At 43.5% G+C, this 17,814-nt stretch overlaps 2 protein-coding genes across 2 annotated transcripts in view; one reads left to right on the top strand and one right to left on the bottom strand.

Moving 5' to 3' along the window:
• The window catches only part of LOC311224508 (RING finger protein 145), a 29,882-nt gene extending 27,148 nt beyond the window's left edge, over positions 1–2,734 (bottom strand). Inside the window, exon 1 of the mRNA XM_084309529.1 lies at positions 2,483–2,734. The gene's annotated coding sequence lies outside the window, so the exon portion shown is untranslated. The remainder of the gene's footprint in view (positions 1–2,482) is intronic.
• Positions 2,735–6,462: 3,728 nt separating this feature from the next.
• Positions 6,463–17,814, top strand: part of cpxm1a (carboxypeptidase X (M14 family), member 1a) — a 33,517-nt gene continuing 22,165 nt past the window's right edge. Inside the window, exons 1-6 of the mRNA XM_084310884.1 lie at positions 6,463–6,905; positions 8,376–8,485; positions 9,195–9,334; positions 10,234–10,318; positions 14,171–14,321; positions 17,024–17,112. Coding sequence (XP_084167010.1) covers positions 6,503–6,905; positions 8,376–8,485; positions 9,195–9,334; positions 10,234–10,318; positions 14,171–14,321; positions 17,024–17,112 — 978 coding nt within the window. The 5' untranslated portion in view covers positions 6,463–6,502. The remainder of the gene's footprint in view (positions 6,906–8,375; positions 8,486–9,194; positions 9,335–10,233; positions 10,319–14,170; positions 14,322–17,023; positions 17,113–17,814) is intronic.

Here is a 17,814-nt window from a genome sequence, read left to right as displayed (position 1 = left end):
AACGTATTATTGCAGCGTCAAAAGGCGCGGTGAACATTTTTGGTTGCAGGTCTAAATTATGTGCTGGTGCACCTAAATGAAAAAGTTAGGCGCACTGGTGCAACCAATGTAAAAAGTTAGTCTACTCTGGAGCGGTGGAGCCCTGCAGAGACTTCTTATCTAATCGCCCACAGACAGTCAGCCTCGGCTCCCATCTCTCCTCCAGCTTGTCCCTCAGCACTGGCAGGCACACCTCAATTTCAAGGCTGCGTGCTGAGTCCGCTGCTCTACTCTATATATAAATTTTTTTTGATCCACTTTTTCTCCCATTTTTCTATATTTTCTCCCATCCCAATTTCGTATCATCCAATTCAACCCTCCCCTGTCACGAACGCTGTTTCTTGCCTCCCACAAGCCGGCTGCAATGTGGACTAAGTCATACCTAGCACAAGTCCCCTCCGGTACTTGAGGTAACAGCAGTCGCATCTTTTCACCTGCGCAGCTCGATCTCTCAGTGGCGAGGAGTAACGCGTGGGAGGCTCACGCTGCCCCTGACACTTCCTGATTATACTGCGCAGGCGCACCAACCGACCTGTAGGAGTCGCTGTCCATAACGCCCGATCCCCACCCATCAGTTTCCCACCCCCTAATACGGCCAATGTGTATTAGTATGAACGACCAGCTAAACTGAAAGCAATGTGGAGCGCTGGGCTCGAACAGGCAAGCCCAGCGTCTCCGTCATTCGCGGTGAGCGCCTTGCCCACTACGCCACGTAGCCGCCCATACTCTATATATACATTATGGATGCATTGCCATACACCCCTCAAACACTATAGTCAAGTTTGCAGATGACACAACAGTGGTAGGAGGAACGAATCTCCAACAACGATGAGTCTGCCTACAGAGATGAAGTAGAAGACAGTTAGTATGTCAGTCATACAGAAGGTTGTAGTTGTGCAAGCAAGGTTCTGATATAATGAAGTGCAAATATGCATTTAGTGGCGCCTCTGTCAGTCAGCGTGCCCTGCGGCCGATTGTGCGCACTGCGCTCGGATAGAAACTCCAACCCGACTTGTTATTGCCTTGGAGGGCTGGTACCATTTCCCCGACTGCAGAGGGACAAACAGCTCGTTGGCCCGGGTGACTTGGGCGCATGGGCGCAGTACGCATCACGCACTCCAATGATCTGCGCTCGGCTGACAGCCAGGCTACAATACCATACAGACAAACACAGTGATTTAATTTGTTACAGTGCATCTATAGACAGTTTCCCATGCCAAACTGCGTAAGCCATCAATTTTTTTTTTTTTTATGAGGATATTTTTAGATTCCAGGGAATCTAAAAACCTGTGTATTACAATAAGGATGAGCCCCACGTTGTTATTTCTGAAATCAAATAGAATTGCCTTTGTTTTCTTAACATTTAGATTTAGGCTTTTGTCCTCGCATCAAATAACAAGACGGGCAACCGATTTCACCGTTTCACAGTAATGAGCCCGATTAAAGTTGTAACATCCGCAAATTGTACAATCAAACTGGAATTAATATATTTAAGGCAGTACTAGTCAATCATGTGCATAGATGTGTAATAGGAGGCCTAGCAGCATCCCTGTGGGATCACTTAGCACCACTGTGGAAGACGTGTGATGATTAATGTTGATCCACACCTTTTTGTGGTCTGTTAGTTAAATGGTCATGTTTTTTTTTGTATTACATTTATTTACCGTCTATAAAAAGGATGGACTGGACGTGTGTGGCGACCTCGCTGTGCAGCAGGACCAGGGCCACTGCGACCTCAGCACAGCTGTAGGCAAACAGCAGCGGGTCGCAGGTTATTGATTAAATGTCTTTGACTAGATGTTCCAGGCACATCATGGTTATGGAGGTGAGTGCGATTGGTCGCTAGTAATTGAAGCAGGTAACTGGGGCCTTATTTGCCACTGCTGTTTGATTGATTGATTGAAAACCTTATTAACAGATTGCAGAATGGGTACAATACAGTACGGCTCAACTCAATACACACAATTGTTAAGGGGATGCAGACCAGAGAAAGACTTTCGTCTTGTTTACATCAGGGTCCCCCATTTTCAATTCATAGTGACATTTATGACATACACAACATACATGACATCATGACATTTATGGCATAGGGACATTCATGACATACAGGTATTTAGTACTGTTACATTTGTGACATATACGATATTCAAATATACAGTACTGTTACCCATAGATCCTGACAGAGTATATACATATGAATATGATGGGGAGGGGACTGTACATTAGGAGGGGGTGGGTGGGAGAGAAATATACATACGGTGGGGAGGAGACTGTACATTAGGAGGGGGTGGGTGGGTGGGAGAGAAATATTAAATATACATACGGTGGGGACATGCTCATTCCCCGGAGAAGAGCAACGTTTCAGTAATGTATATATCGCCATCACAGGGCTTACAATTTGGGTGTATCTATAGTCAAGATAAATAGACTCCCGTGCACTTACTTTGCAAAGCATCTCGCATCACTGTCGAACAGCCATTTGCTTGCTAGCTGCTGGTTAGCTGATCGCGCACTGGCCAGAAACATTTTATCATAATATATTACATCCAGATTGTTTGGAATTCTGCAAATGCCAACAGTCAAGGAACGCATGCAATAAATGCGATTAAGAAAATGTAACCAAATAGCCCACAGTTAACGTGATATAGCTGAGTAGAGAGGCTTGAAATGCTTGTTATGATTCCAGTCGCTTGCGTGGCCGTTTCCCGTATACACGTCATAGCAACGACGCACCAATCAGATTCTAGATAATTCATCGATTTCAGAATAAAGGTCGTACAATGACACATCAAAATAAAAGACCATTTGACATTTTATTCAATTGAACTGTTAAATGCACAACAGGGGTATAACAAATTAATGATAATATAATTAATGAAATATTCCATGTATTTCTGTAGCTCCCAGGTATGAATGCGTGTAGCCCCTTTCGTGACTGCAGTCACGAAAGGGGCTAGAATGTGTGCAGTATGAATGAATGAATGAATGAATGAATGAATGAATGAATGAATGAATGAATGAATGAATGAATGAATGAATGAATGAAAATTTTATTTAACAGATTGCAGAATGGGTACAATACAGTACGGGATGCAGACCAGAGAAAGACGTTTGTCTTGTTTACATCAGGGTCCCCCATTTTCAATTCATAGTGACATTTATGACATACACAACATACATGACATCATGACATTTATGGCATAGGGACATACATGACATACAGGTATATAGTATTGTTACATTAAATTGTGACATATATGATATGCAAATATACAGTACTGTTACCCATAGATCCTGACAGAGAGTATATGATGGGGAGGAGACTGTACATTAGGAGGGGGTGGGTGGGTGGGTGGGAGAGAAATATACATACGGTGGGGAGAGAATACATACATACGGTGGGGAGGAGACTGTCTATTAGGAGGGGGTGTGGGGGGGTTTGGACATTTACGGTGGCCAGTTTCGAATTGCAGCCTCCCGTAGGTGCTCTTTTAGAGCGGTTTTGAATGTGGGTAGGGAATGGGATTCACATTCCTTTACAGCTTTGGGTAGGGCGTTCCACATTGATGTGGCATAATTGCTAAACGTGTTTAGTCCCTTGTTTGAGCCGAATCTGGGTTTAACATGATTTGTGGAACTCCCTCTGGTGTTGTGGTCGTGGTATTCACTGACCTTTGGGAAGTATTTTGACATGTACATGGGTACCTTAGTCGTATAGTGTGTACGAGTGTGAAGCAAGCAGGGCGCTGCTGAAAAAGAGCATCCGTGTTCAATGAGCCTACCCTGTGTAAATAAAGGCTAAAAAAACAAATGCAAAACTGTGCACAGATTAATTCGGTTGAATGGCCATTCAGAGTTAATTTGTTTGATTTATAGTTTCTATCCAAGTGCAGTTCCTCATTTATATCTAGAGGATTCCATTGATTAAATAAACAAAAAACTGGTGCAGAAATCTTTCATAGAGTCAATACACCAAAGTCTGGAACAAAACATGTGGTGTTGTAGTTTGCTCCACCATCAACCTCCTCCATCACCAGAGCAGTGGTGTAGTCTAGCTTTTTTCTGGGGGGTACAATGCGATTATCGGGGGGGGGGGGGGGGGGGGGCGTGGCCCAAGCAGCATTGGGGCGGGGACTAACCCAGGCAGGGCGGCACTATTTCTGACAGAAAGCCAGGGAGACTTATCCCTTGTGTCTAATAATAATAATAATAACAAGGCGGCTGGGTAGCGCAGCGGACTAAGCGTCTGTCTACCACCGCAGAGACACTGGTATCGAATCCAGCTGTCAGCGGTACCTCCGGTTGGTCGGTCGTCCATACTAACACAATTGGCAGTGTTAGCGGGTGGGAAGCCGGCGGGGTGTGTATCCTGGTCGTTGTAAACAGCGACTCCTACAGGTCGGTCGGGGCGCCTGCTCAGCGAGGGAGGGAACTGGGGGAAGTAGTGTGAGCCTCCCACGCGTTACGCTCCCCCAGTGAGAGTCCTCGCTGTCAGGTGAAAAGAAGCGGCTGGCTGACTCCACATGTATCGGAGGGGACATGTGATAGGATATCTATCAACCCTCCCTAGACCGGCAAGTGGGGGGGAAATGCGCGCAACGACCAGGAAGGGGAGGGGGGAATTGGCATAACGACTAAATTGGGATGGGAGAAAAATACAGAAAAAGTAGATACAAAAAAAAAGTTAAATAACAATAATAAACTGTGATACATTTTAATCAAATCCACATATAAAAAATTTACATTACAGTCTGGCAAGGGGACATCCCAGAGTTAGACCCTGAGTTTGACTGGGACGACGTTTGGACAAATGCTATATTAGCCTCCCGCAACCAAGACATGATTTGACGTTAGTCAAGAATATTTTTTAAAGAAAATGTGCAGAGGGTACACTCGGTGTACTCAGTGTACCCAGACTATACTACTGCACCAGAGTACAGAAAAAACATCTATAGCTCCCAGTAAGCACTAGACCCATTTTCAACGTTGAGGCTATGTCATAGCCCTCATATAATAATAATAATAATTAGTTTTAGTTTTATATAGCGCCTTTCAAAAGACCCAAGGTCGCTTTACATAGGGGGGGGGAGAAACAAACAAAAGTAACAAACATAGTGGACAGACACAACATACAAAGTGGTAAATTAGGGGTGAAAGGCAAGTTGAAGAGGTGGGTTTTGAGGAGTTTTTTTAATGAGTCCAGAGTGGGGCGTTGCGGAGTTCTGCGGGGAGGGAGTTCCCAGAATATGGCAAAATATAGACTACTTTTAGTCCAAGCAGTTTAATTCATTATTACATATTTATAATATCACACAAATAACTGTAAATGTGTAAGATCAAAGATGCATAACTGAAGTCCATGCATATATTGTGCTAAAAGAAATTTATTGCAATTTCTCTATGTCTGGTTATGTATACTTATTTGTGTGATATTATAAATATGTAATAATGAATTAAACTGCTTGGGATAAAAGTGGTCTATATTTAGCCTGACATATTCTGGGCTATATGAAGGACAATATGAGGATCAGTCCTGGACTGATTTTCAGGACTCGTGACTCGACTTGGACTTGAGCTGATGACTCGGACTTGGACTCGTCTCGAGCATTGACTGCATTCGGACTCGGAAAGTGCAGACGAGGACTCGTTAATTGATAAATACATGCAGTATTATTATTTTTTGTAATAGGCCCTACTCATTTGGAATAAGATATTGATGGCTAGTGCATTTGTTTGGCTAGTGTCACAAAGTAAATAAACTCCCTTTGAAATGATGACTGCCGTGTCATTTATGTTTAATGTAGACCTTTTTTTATTTGTATGTCATCTCTTTGACTGCCAGAGTGGAGTGGACTCAACCTGGAGGATGACTCAGACTCGGACCCGGATCAGGGTAATGGGGACTCGACTCGGGCTCTTCTTTGGTGACTCGGACTCGGACTCGGACTCGACTCGAACACTGGGGACTCGAGAGACTCGGACTCAAGATTTAGTGACTCGACTATACAACACTGGCTACAACATAGCCTCAACGTTGAAATCAGGTATACTGGATAATAAAGTTTATACATACAAAATAAAAAACATTAACAAAAACATTTTACATTATAAATACAATAATAAAAAGAAATCAATTCCAGTATTCTTCATTTGTGTCATTACAGTTGTGCAATTGCATGGGCGAGGGTCAACCAAAGAAATGAGGTATCTCATGCTACACTAAATCTAAAGCTGCGCTTGAATTTTTTTTTTTTTTTTTGGTTCCGAATGAGTACATTTAGGATTTATTAGGTGCGTTGAATGGACTTCCATGCGCTTGTTCTTTGTGGATTACGTTTTTTTAGGATGACTCTGGGAGGGAGGGAGGCAGCATATAATATAGGATGGATGAGGGAGGGACCGAGGGAGGGAGATTGAGGGGCGCTTGGGTCGTCTGTCATCTGTGATCTGTCCATGAGTTGGGATGTTTTTTGCAGGCTGCCGCAAACAAGGAAAAATGACAAAGGTAGTATCATGCATGTGGTTTGCGATACTCGTTCTAAAAAACTTGAACGATGTCGATGCATTTAGTAATGGAACGACCGCGGGTTCTTCATTGAACGTAAGTACAGCCGCAACTTCACACACCAGTGCTGTCACTACTGAGTCTGTCACAATCCATTATTCTACTACTCGTCAAGATAACAGCAGCGTCGGATGGACACCAACAACGACAACAACAGCGCCAAAGTTATTCACCACCACGGTCAGAAACAATCAAACAGGCGAGAAGAAGAAGAGCAGTCGAGATGGAGACAAACGCTCCAAAGACGCGGCCGGTGCAACTGTTGAAAGCAAGAAAAAAGATGCTCAAAAGAAACAACTGGGTGAGCAGCACTATACCAGTGTCCTTTGTCTTTTTTGTTTTTGGATGATTCTCTAAGAATTTCAACCATGTAGGCTAAAAACCCAGATTTATAAATTATTAATCTTATTAATCTAATTGCATGATTGATTGATTGATTGATTGATTGATTGAAAAGTTTATTAACAGATTGCAGAATGGGTACAGTACAGTACAGCTCAATACATACAATTGTTAAGGGGATGCAGACCAGAGAAAGACTTTCGTCTTGTTTACATCAGGGTCCCCCATTTTCAATGTACACTGTACATTGGAATACTGACAAAGCCATACTTGGTCTTTACTGTCCATCTGGGTTAGGACATTTCTAGGGGCCAGTTTCGAATTGCAGTCTCCCGTAGGTGTTCTTTGAGAGTGTTTTTGAAAGTGGGTAGTGATTCACATTCCTTTACAGCTTTGGGTAGGGCGTTCCACATTGATGTGGCATAATTGCGAAACGTGTTTAGTCCCTTGTTTGAGCCGAATCTGGGCTTGTATCTGATTACATACAATTAATTAATTAAATAGCCTACAAGTGTCATAACATTTTCCAGCAACTGTTTAATCATGGATGAAGTGAAGTTGAGCTACATCTGTAGTGGGGGGGGGTTAAAGGTCAAGGATAACTGACCTGATTTAGATGTTTTTTAATGTAATTCTTAATGTGATTTCTAATGCATGATGAACCTGCCTGAAAAACAATGCTGGTGAATCACAGTTGTGGGGAAAACCTCTCAAAATACAGTCTCCTGTCTTTGATTCACTTTGCATTACATTTTCATTGTATGAGGTAGAGAAAGTGGGACTTTGGCCCAGAGTTCCTCGCTTTGTGATTCTGAAAACAGAATCTGTTGAAATCACCCCAATCAATAAAATGTCCGCGCCGCCCCTCCCATCTTAAGTGTTCGACTATACAGCAACGTCTCTATTCAAATCCATATGCAACGAAATTAAGCAGTCTTGCCCTGTCAGTTACTTTGTGATTGACGGGAATTTTACTGGATGTTTTCAAAAGCCCCAAACATGCCTGCAGCTGTTGTATACCCGAACCCCTCCATCATGTCTCGAGTTACATACAAGTTCTCTCTCGTCTTCCAGAGATTGACTTCATCTGCAGTCCTCTGTCCCGCACTCCCCAAGACTACAGGCGGAACACAGGGGTTGCGGGCGCGGACCCACGGGAGGATTAAGCATTTCAAATCTTGTGGGAAACATTGGCCTAAAACACTCCCCACAGATTTACTCTCTACACAGTGGAGCATCGTGTTACATCAGCCTTGAGGGTTGCTCACTCAGGACATCCAAACTAGGCCGGTTAAACCCCCTCAGCAGTCATTCAGTCCAGACAGGACTTTTTCACTTGTGCGTTGTGCAGGATCAGCATCCCTATATAGGCAAGACACAAGCACACACAGGAGATTCTATCTGTTCAATGCATTCATCCTTCCTGCAGACTGCCCTCCCCTCGGCCTGGAGTCCCTGCGTGTTGATGACAGCCAGCTCCAAGCTTCCTCCTACCAGCGCACCGGACTGGGTCCTCATAGGGGCAGGCTAAACATCCAGGTCGGTTGAATCAGATTGTGCTGATTAGTCTAGCAGAGTCTCTCCGTATAAGTCTGTTACCCCGTGGAGGTATAATTCTCCATGAATTCTGTCAGCGTGGTTTCACATTTTTGTCTTCTTGTTTTCCTTCACTATGCTGCTCTAGAAAACAACAAAATACTAGGGGAAAAGTAGGGGTGGGAATCACCAGAGGCCCCATGATACGATATTATCACGATACTAGAGTTGTGATATTGTAATATCACGATATTGTGATGTATTCCCTTTTTTCAACAGAAAGGGATGTCCCCAATGGAAAATCATGTCAATATCTGCATTAAAAATATATATACATCATCTGTTTCATTTAATGAGATAACGTTTTCAGTCTGTTCACCTCATTCCAATAATTGTTATTGCAGCAAAATGGATTGAAGAATTATATAAAGATATATATTGGTGTCAGTGTATCGATAAAATATAAAAATATAAAAAATAAGCAGCATTAGACAGGTTGATACAAAGATCATTAACATATATGGAGAACAGTAGAGGTCCCAGTACAGAACCTTGTGGTACACCCAGAGGAAAGAGGATGAAAAACCAGCAGACTACACACTGCAATCTACCTGTCAGGTCATTTGAAAACCACTCTACAGCCTGTCTAGCCTGTTCACTGACTTCTGAACCTTGAATGTGACCTTTTTGAACATTTACTTTGTGCTGGTAGTCTGGCATTGAGGACGGTGACATGTACGACGGCGCTTGGTGTGCGGCGCATAAAGACCGGAACCAGTGGCTGGAGGTGGACGCCATCGATCTCACCCTCTTCACCGGGGTCATTCTGCAGGGGAGGAACTCCATCTGGAGGTCAGGTAGTGTCAGGATTGATGTCTATTCAGTGTAATAATAAACTTTATTTGTATAGCACCTTTCATACAGAAACTGCAGCTCAAAGTGCATCACAACATAACAAAGACAGGCATAAAATGAGCACATACTACACACAAGTGCAGACATATAAAATCACAGTTTTTCACATTAGGATCTAACATCCCAACAGGCCAACTTGTTTATGGTTTGATTCAGTTTTAAATAGACAATAATGAAAAGAGTAAGATAAAATAGACAGAGTAAAATAGTGCAATAGTGCAGTGCAATACAATTGTAGAATAGAATAGACAACAAATTAGCACATAAAGTGCAGACATATAAAAATCTGTTTTTTACAGTGCAATAAAATAGTTCTGGATTACTGTTCAACAGTTCAAAGTCATCTTTAGTTGTAGTTAACTGTAATTCGGTTTGGGGAAGTTTAACCCTCTAAAAAACGAACTATGGATAACAATGCAGGTTTATTTAAAGGCCAACATTATGGGAAATGCTCTTATCGTCTTCTCCAGAGTCAGACGAGAAGATGGACACCAATTTCCCCTCTGTGCGGATAGAAAGCAATCCGGCTGCAAGCTAGCCTAGCTTAGCACAAGCACATTAATGGAAGTAGATACAGACCAGCTAGCCTTGCTTTTGGCCAAAAACACCTCTCCCCGGAGTATTAAGTTACCGGCTAGCTGATCCGTATCCGCTCCCATTCATTTGTGCTAAGTTAGACTAGCTTGCAGCCTGCATAGCTTTCTACTGAACGCATGGAGAGGGAATTGGTATCTATCTTCTTGTCTGACTCATTCCCCAGAATTTTGGCCTGTTCCGTTCATATCTCAATGCATCGTTGTTTATTAATGATCTCTTTATCGTACCTCATCTACCAGCTGGGACTGGGTCCACACCTACAAAATCCAGCTGAGTAATGACTCCATCGACTGGGAGACCTGCATGAACGGGACAGAGGAGGCGGTAAGGCTTTGTGTTCTCTGTGCTGTATGTTCTATGTACTGTATGTTCTATGTTCTATGTACTGTATGTTCTATGTACTGTATGTTCTATATGCGTTGCCTCGTTCTCTCTTGTTTTTTCTAATGTATTTTTCGTGCTCAAGAATTTTTTCCGTCCGCAAATACCAAGCCTGTATGACATTTTGGAGGTGAAAAACAGCATTTATTGTTTCCAGCACGATATTATCACCATACTAGAGTCACAATACTGTGATATATTGTGATTTATGACATTCTTCCTACTGCAAAACTACAAAGATATCACAATATATTGCTGTATGGATTTCCCCCCCACCCCTATATGCAAGTGTACATAGTACACCAACCCACCTCTTCTTCTGAGCATGTACCCACCTATCAGACTAATTACTATGAACTTATACAGGACTGTGGAGTCACAGTATACCCTCGTCCCCACTCCCCTCTTTAGTACACAGCTTACAGTATACCCACTTCCTCAATCGGCAGTCGTAGCCTAAAAGGTTAGAGAAGCAGCAGGCTTGTGACTGGCAGTTCGATCCCCGGGCGGGACCCACAGGAAAACCGGGGTGGGGGGAGGTGAACGGACAAAGCTCTTCGCTCCTTCGGCGACTGTCATTGAGGTACCCTTGAGTAAAGGCACTCAATCCCCCAACATGCGGTTGTATCCCGGAAGATTGTGGTTGTACTGGGTAGGTATAGAAGAAAAAGATTATTTTATTGTCAATGAACACAAGGCATCAGCCGTACACAGAGGGAGTCCATCCCCATCTTCAGTGCACGACTAGACCAGGGAGATGGATCGCTGAGGTGGAGCGTCAAACCCACTGTCAGCTCCCAGTACTTATCTGTGCTGCTCATACGTCAAGTTGGCGGTGGCCGGTATCGAACCCAGGCAAGCGCTCTACTGACTGAGCTACACAGACACAATCCTAGGTACTGTATGAATGTCTGTAGCTGTCTGTAGCAGTGCATTGCTGGAAAAGAGCGGACATGCTCAACACATCACCTTTGGGTAAAGATAAATACTGTAAATCAAATAAATACCATTTGACTTGACTTTATTTGACAATATATAAATAACAAGTGACAGAAGCACAGTCTGGAATACTGCCAAGGATAGACACAAAAAATCTCAGAGCTTATTTCCATTGTGGTCCTTGTAGGGGAACGAAGTGTTCAGACATGCATCATACAGATATCACGGTTGTGTTTTGGAACCCAATGTGCAGACGAGGAGAAACGGTAGACAGAACTGGATAGAACCCAATATGGGTGTATTTAATGGAATGGTCAAAGTTCAGGCAGGGGTCGGTACACGGGGGTGGTAATCGTAATGTCCAGGGTGTGCACGGGGCAAGAGAGTCAGACAGACGGGGTCAGAGCAGGGACAGGGATCGTCAGCCGGGCATATGTCAGGGCAGTTCCTTGTGAGCCAGGCCAGTGTCTCCAGGTCTTAGCCGGGTTCGGTCTTCCTTGTGAGCCAGGCCAGTGTCTCCAGGTCTTCGCCGGGTTCGGTCTTCCTTGTGAGCCAGACCAGTGTCTTCAGGTCTTAGCCGGGTTCGGTCTTCCTTGTGAGCCAGGCCAGTGTCTCCAGGTCTTAGCCGGGTTCGGTCTTCCTTGTGAGCCAGGCCAGTGTCTCCAGGTCTTCGCCGTGCAGGCTAGGAGAGAGGACGAGAATACAAGTTAGACAATGTCGAAGAATGTGAGATCCAGGCGAACAACTAGAAGTATCAGAACAGCGAACACGAGCATAATAACATGACTAACTGCCTGGTAACGAGAGTTTACGATCGGACAGCTTCTCCATGTCTGGGGTGGGGTTATATACCATGATGTACCATGCTGATAGATTGCAGTGGTCTTCAGCCTCTAATCAACTCGTCACCTGGCCTTCCGTGAAGACTGCGTTGTGTTTGTTAGATGGTTATCCTACTGGCTGTCACACCCTGTATCACCCCGTTGGTACATCCGTAATCAGAAGAATCAACACTGGAAACGTGGTATTTTTCCTTGATGGTTTACATTTATTTCATAAACATAAGACTCGTACAAGATATCCACTTTTTTTTCCTCCTTCTTTTTCTGTTTTTCTCCCATTCCAATTTAGTCGCCCCTCGCCTGTCTTGACCGTTGCTCGCATGTGCCCCTCACTGGTCGGTCGTAGGGAGGGTTGAAGAATCTATCGCATGTCCCCTCCGATACATGTGGAGTCAGCCAGCCACTTCTTTTCACCTGCCAGCGCGGACTCTCATTGGCGAGGTGTAACGTGTGGGAGGCTCACACTACCCTCGACATCTCCTGTCCTTGCTGTGCAGGCGCCCTGACCGACCTGTAGGAGTCGCTGTTTACAACGACCAGATTACCACCCATCGACTCCTCTCCCGCTGACTCTGCCAATTGAGTCAGTATGACGGCCGGCCCAAGCCGGAGGCAACGCTGACAGCCGGATTCGATACCGGTGTCTCACGCATTGGTGACGAGCGCTTAGACCGCTGCGCCACCCAGCCGCCTAAGTTGAAAGTCTTTGAAATGTGAAGAAACTAAATTAATAATTCTATCTCGCTTGATGGTTGCGGCCTAGGTCCATAGCCGAAGCCTGTCCCGTGATCTGTTCTGTTAGCTTGTAGCTAGCTCTGTCCTCATGGTCACTCCTCCCCCACCCTCCAGCCTCGGAGGAGGGTGGAGGGATCTCTGTTGTCTCGCTGTCAACGCTTGTCTGCTCGTCTGCTTGTCTGACCCAAACCGGAAGAAACTCACAGCTATAACGTCTTTTCCCTAGCAACGGCGGCCAGCCCCGTAGCCACGCCCTCTCTCTTGTTACTAAGCGAAGCAACGCCTTGGCCAATGTCTTATCTCGCTAACAGGCCCCTGTCTGTGACTTCCACAGTTTCCACTTGAAACACACACGTACATAGGAGCTGTCTCCTCAGCGTTTATAGTTTAACACGTATAAACTAATATCTATAGGTTATAAACCAAATGCAAATCATTGATTTCATTCAATGCCCACAGACCTCAGATCAGCTGCCTCACTGACAATACACCTGCACCAACTTGACCATAATGAGAGCGGGAGAAGGCGAAAGAGAGACAGAGAGAGGGAGGAGCACCGACAGGCAGGAACCCTGACAACAGACATCGTAAAGACACATGACATCACAACACATCACATAGACACATAAAAACATGTAAAAGGGGTGTGACATCATCATGTTAACCTATACCGTGGCACAGGTAAGATGTGACATCACTTTAACATTACAGGATGGATGTTGTGTTTCAAATGCCAGCACTTCCACATAGTCCCACTGGCTCTTAAAATGGCCACGCCTCATGTTATATAACATGTAACATATATGAACTGCATTTATAAAGTGCTTTTACCCAAAGCGCTTTACAATATATGCACCCCATTCACTCACACATTCACACACCGATGGCGGAGGCGACCATGCAAGGTGCCAACCTGCTCATCGGGGGGGAGCCAGAATCAAAACGGGAGCCAGATGACCGCTCTAGCTCCTGAGCCACTAGCGCCCCCTATATGATATAACATCTTTATTGTTATTGTCCAGGTAATTCAGGGGACTATGAACAAATAACATTTAACCAGATGCACAGCCTTGACTTTATAGAAGCAGAAAAAGACAACAGCTCAAAAAACAAATGTCTTTTAATCCTTTCAGGTGTTCGTCTCATTGAACGTTCTAACGACGATGGAGTTCTAGAATTCCGAGAAAGAATTCCAAGAGAACGTAGCGTGGGCAGCAGAGAGGTACAGGTAGTCCAAAACTGACACTTTTTTCTTCATCGTCGTTTCCCCGTGTCTCAGATATTTAAGGGGAACCAGGACCCAGAGACGCCGGTGCTGGGTGTCCTGCCCGTGCCCACGGTGGCTCGCTTCCTCCGCATCAACCCCCAGACCTGGTACGTCAACGGCACCATCTGCCTCAGGGCCGAGGTACTTGGCTGCCGCGTTACAGGTACAGCATTATAAGTAATAATAATAATATTAATAATAATAATAATAATAATAATAATAATAATAATAATAATAATAATAATAATAATAATAATAATAATAATAATAAACTTTATTTGTATAGCACCTTTCATATAAGAATTGCAGCTCAAAGTGCTTTACAGCAGAAAAAAGACAGGCACAAAATGAGCACATAAAGTGGAGATATATAAAAAAAAAAAAAAAATGCACATTAGGATCTAGCATCCCAATAGGCCACTTTGTTTATGGTTTGATTATATGGCATAAAATGACATATAAAACAAGCATAAAAAAGATAACAAGGTAAGGAAAATCAGTTTTAAAATGACATATAAAACATAAAACAAGCATAAAAGAATAGCGGCAAAGTAATGCAAATCACAGTTGTTCATATACAGTAAGTGACCTATTACTAGAGGTGGGCTTGAACAAAACTAAAATGATCATTACGTAACCCTGATTATTATTTATCCTAATAATTAATTTGCATCATTTTATTTGGGGATGTGTGTTGATGAAAAAAAAATGGTAAAATCAACATAAAGGGGTATACTACCAATTTTAAGAATTCAGATATGTTCTCCCTGTGCCCCAGGACAGTTAAGTCTTTGTGAACACACACCACTCTCTCCTGGAGCTCAGAGAGAGAACCCTCCTGCTCATGTCACTGGGATGTAACATCTGGGGCTGCTCCATAGACGGTGTATGGGGCTCTGACTTTATGAGGCCATACAATGTTTATATATGAGCTCTTAACACCCAAATGAGGTTTATATTCTAAGGTCTGAACCAGAATTGGTTGTAAGAGCTAATTCTGGTTCCAACCTTTTTAGGAGTGTTCAAATCGACTTCAGTTTAATTCATAGTTGTTCCTCAGATTTGCTCTTTATTGTATTGTTCCTGATCTGGCTGCACCCTGGATGAAGAGCACGGCTGATATATATATATCACACAATATATACACCATGTTAAAGGGGAATAACAAATAAAAAGCTTCATTCAATAGTAATATAGTACTATTTCTGATACTATTTCTGATATGTCTTGTCTTTAGTTTAAACCTTTCACTACCACACTATCAAATGGTTAACCCTTTCACTGCGACAATACAGAAGGTTAACCCTTTCACTGCCACACGACAAAGTGTTAACCCTTTCACTACCACACTAAAGAAGGTTACCCTTTCACTACTACACTACAGACGGTATTGTTTATTGTTTATTGTTTAAAAGGATCCCCATTAGCTGCCACTCCCCATCTTCTTCACTATGGTATCAATGTGTTCTGCCCATGACAGCTGGCTTCCAGGTAGGACGAGAGGGCCTACCTGGAAGAGGTCAAGGTCCTGGCGGGATGGTGCCAGGAAAACAGCCTCTCCCTGAACGTCAGAAAAACAAAGGAGATGATTGTGGACTTCAGGAGGTCGGGGGTCAAGGACTACAGCCCCCTCAGCATCGACGGGGAACCGGTTGAGAGAGTCAACAGCTTTAAGTACCTCGGAGCCTACATATCCGAGGACTTGACATGGACCACACACATTGACAGTGTTGTGAAGAAGGCACGACAACGCCTCTACTTCCTCAGGCGCCTAAGGAAGTTCCAAGTCAGTCAGAAGATCCTTAAGAACTTCTACTCATGTACAATAGAGAGCATCTTGACTGGCAACATCACCTCCTGGTTTGGGAATAGCACTGCACAAGACCGAAGCAGACTACAAAGAGTGACACGTTCAGCCGAACGCACAATTGGAGGGGGGCTCCCCACCCTCCAGAACATTTACAACAAGCGTTGCAAGGGCAAGGCTAAGAGAATCATTAAAGACTCCAGTCACCCGAACAACTGCCTCTTTGAACTGCTGCGGTCAGGCAAGCGATACCGGAGTCTCAAGGCGAGCACAGAAAGACTCAGAAGAAGCTTCTATCCCCAGGCCATCAGGCTGCTAAACGAACAATGAACACTACACAACAACAACCACCAAACGCACATAGCACACACATCCACACGCACACACTCACTTTAAACAAACACACTGTAGCACCCACTCCACACACTTTATAGCACACACCCACTTTAAACAAACACACTGTAGCACCCACTCCCCACACTTTATATTTATTGATGAAGGATTGCACTACAACTCGTACACCTTACTGTAAATTGTACCTAAATTGTACCTCATCCCATTTCTGCTTTGCACTATATAGTACTGTACATTAGTACACTGCATAGTATTGTATATTATATGGTAACTCAGAACATTGTACATATGTCTATACCGAACACTGTGACCTCATTTTCTTCTTCTAAATTACATGCTATACTATGTTATTTGATACTATCTTGTCTAGCACAGTCTCTGGAGCGTAACAGTAAGAAGCATTTTGTATGAAAGTATTCTGTACTTCTGTATGACAACTATTAAAGAAACTTGAAACTTGAAACTTGAAAGGTTAACCATCTGTAGTGTGGTAGTGAAAGGTTAACCTTCTGTAGTGTGGTAGTGAACGGTTAACCTTCTGTAGTGTGGTAGTGAAAGGGTTAACTCTGGAATATCCCGTCCGCACAACAGATTGACCCATCGGGCACTAATAAAGAAACCCTTGAACGTTGAACCTTGAACCTAGTATTACAACTCAACTGTGAACCAAAGCGTGGAAATCTCACCGATGTTGTGCTCTTTAGATCCAGATGATCTCTTGTCCTCGGACACACCGTCGGGATCGAAAGATGACCTGGATTTCAAGCATCACAACTACAAACAGATGAGAAAGGTGAGATGAGTCATCGTGACCACGTGTTAATCAGGTTATGGCCTTAAAGGGGCATTTCACACAAAAAAAACATTGCCGATTTAATTTGCACATAATCTCAAACTCGTTCAAAAATTGATACATTTAGTTTTGACAGTTGTAAATGAATGTGTGCAATGTCTCTTTAGCGCTTTTGGATGTGTGTGAGATTATAGTGCAAAATAAATCTGCATTGTTTTTTTGGTGAAGTGCCCCTTTAAGACTTACTGTAACCCAAAGCCACAGCCAAAGGTTTGACTCAGAGTCTTAACAGCTTGCAGATTTATAAACAGAGCACAGATTTAACCATTTACAGACTCACATTTTCAGCAAGTTCAGCCATCCTCTTCCATGGGAATAACACATAAATAATGTTATTGCTATAATCTAAGACAGTCCAATCGGTATTTGTGAGCATGAGCAACTCTCGCTCGAACCCAAAAACCACAGAACTTGAGAATGTATGTAATATCCTATCTTATTTTAGTTAAGATAGAATGTGTTTTCAAAGCCAGCAAAACCCCCAAATTAAACTGGATCCTCTCCAATGTTTCCTCTGCTTTCTTCCCCAACTGTGTGGTGGTTAGAAGCTCAATCTTCTACTTCAGTTTCAGCTAAATCTACTATAAGAAACACAATCCCACATTCTGGGATGGAGCGGGACACTATATAAGGAAGGAAGGG

This window comes from Notolepis coatsorum (assembly GCF_963971535.1).
Source record: "Notolepis coatsorum genome assembly, chromosome: 3".
Classification (NCBI taxonomy): Eukaryota; Metazoa; Chordata; class Actinopteri; order Aulopiformes; family Paralepididae; genus Notolepis; species Notolepis coatsorum.
This window is presented reverse-complemented; position numbering and strand designations above follow the sequence as displayed.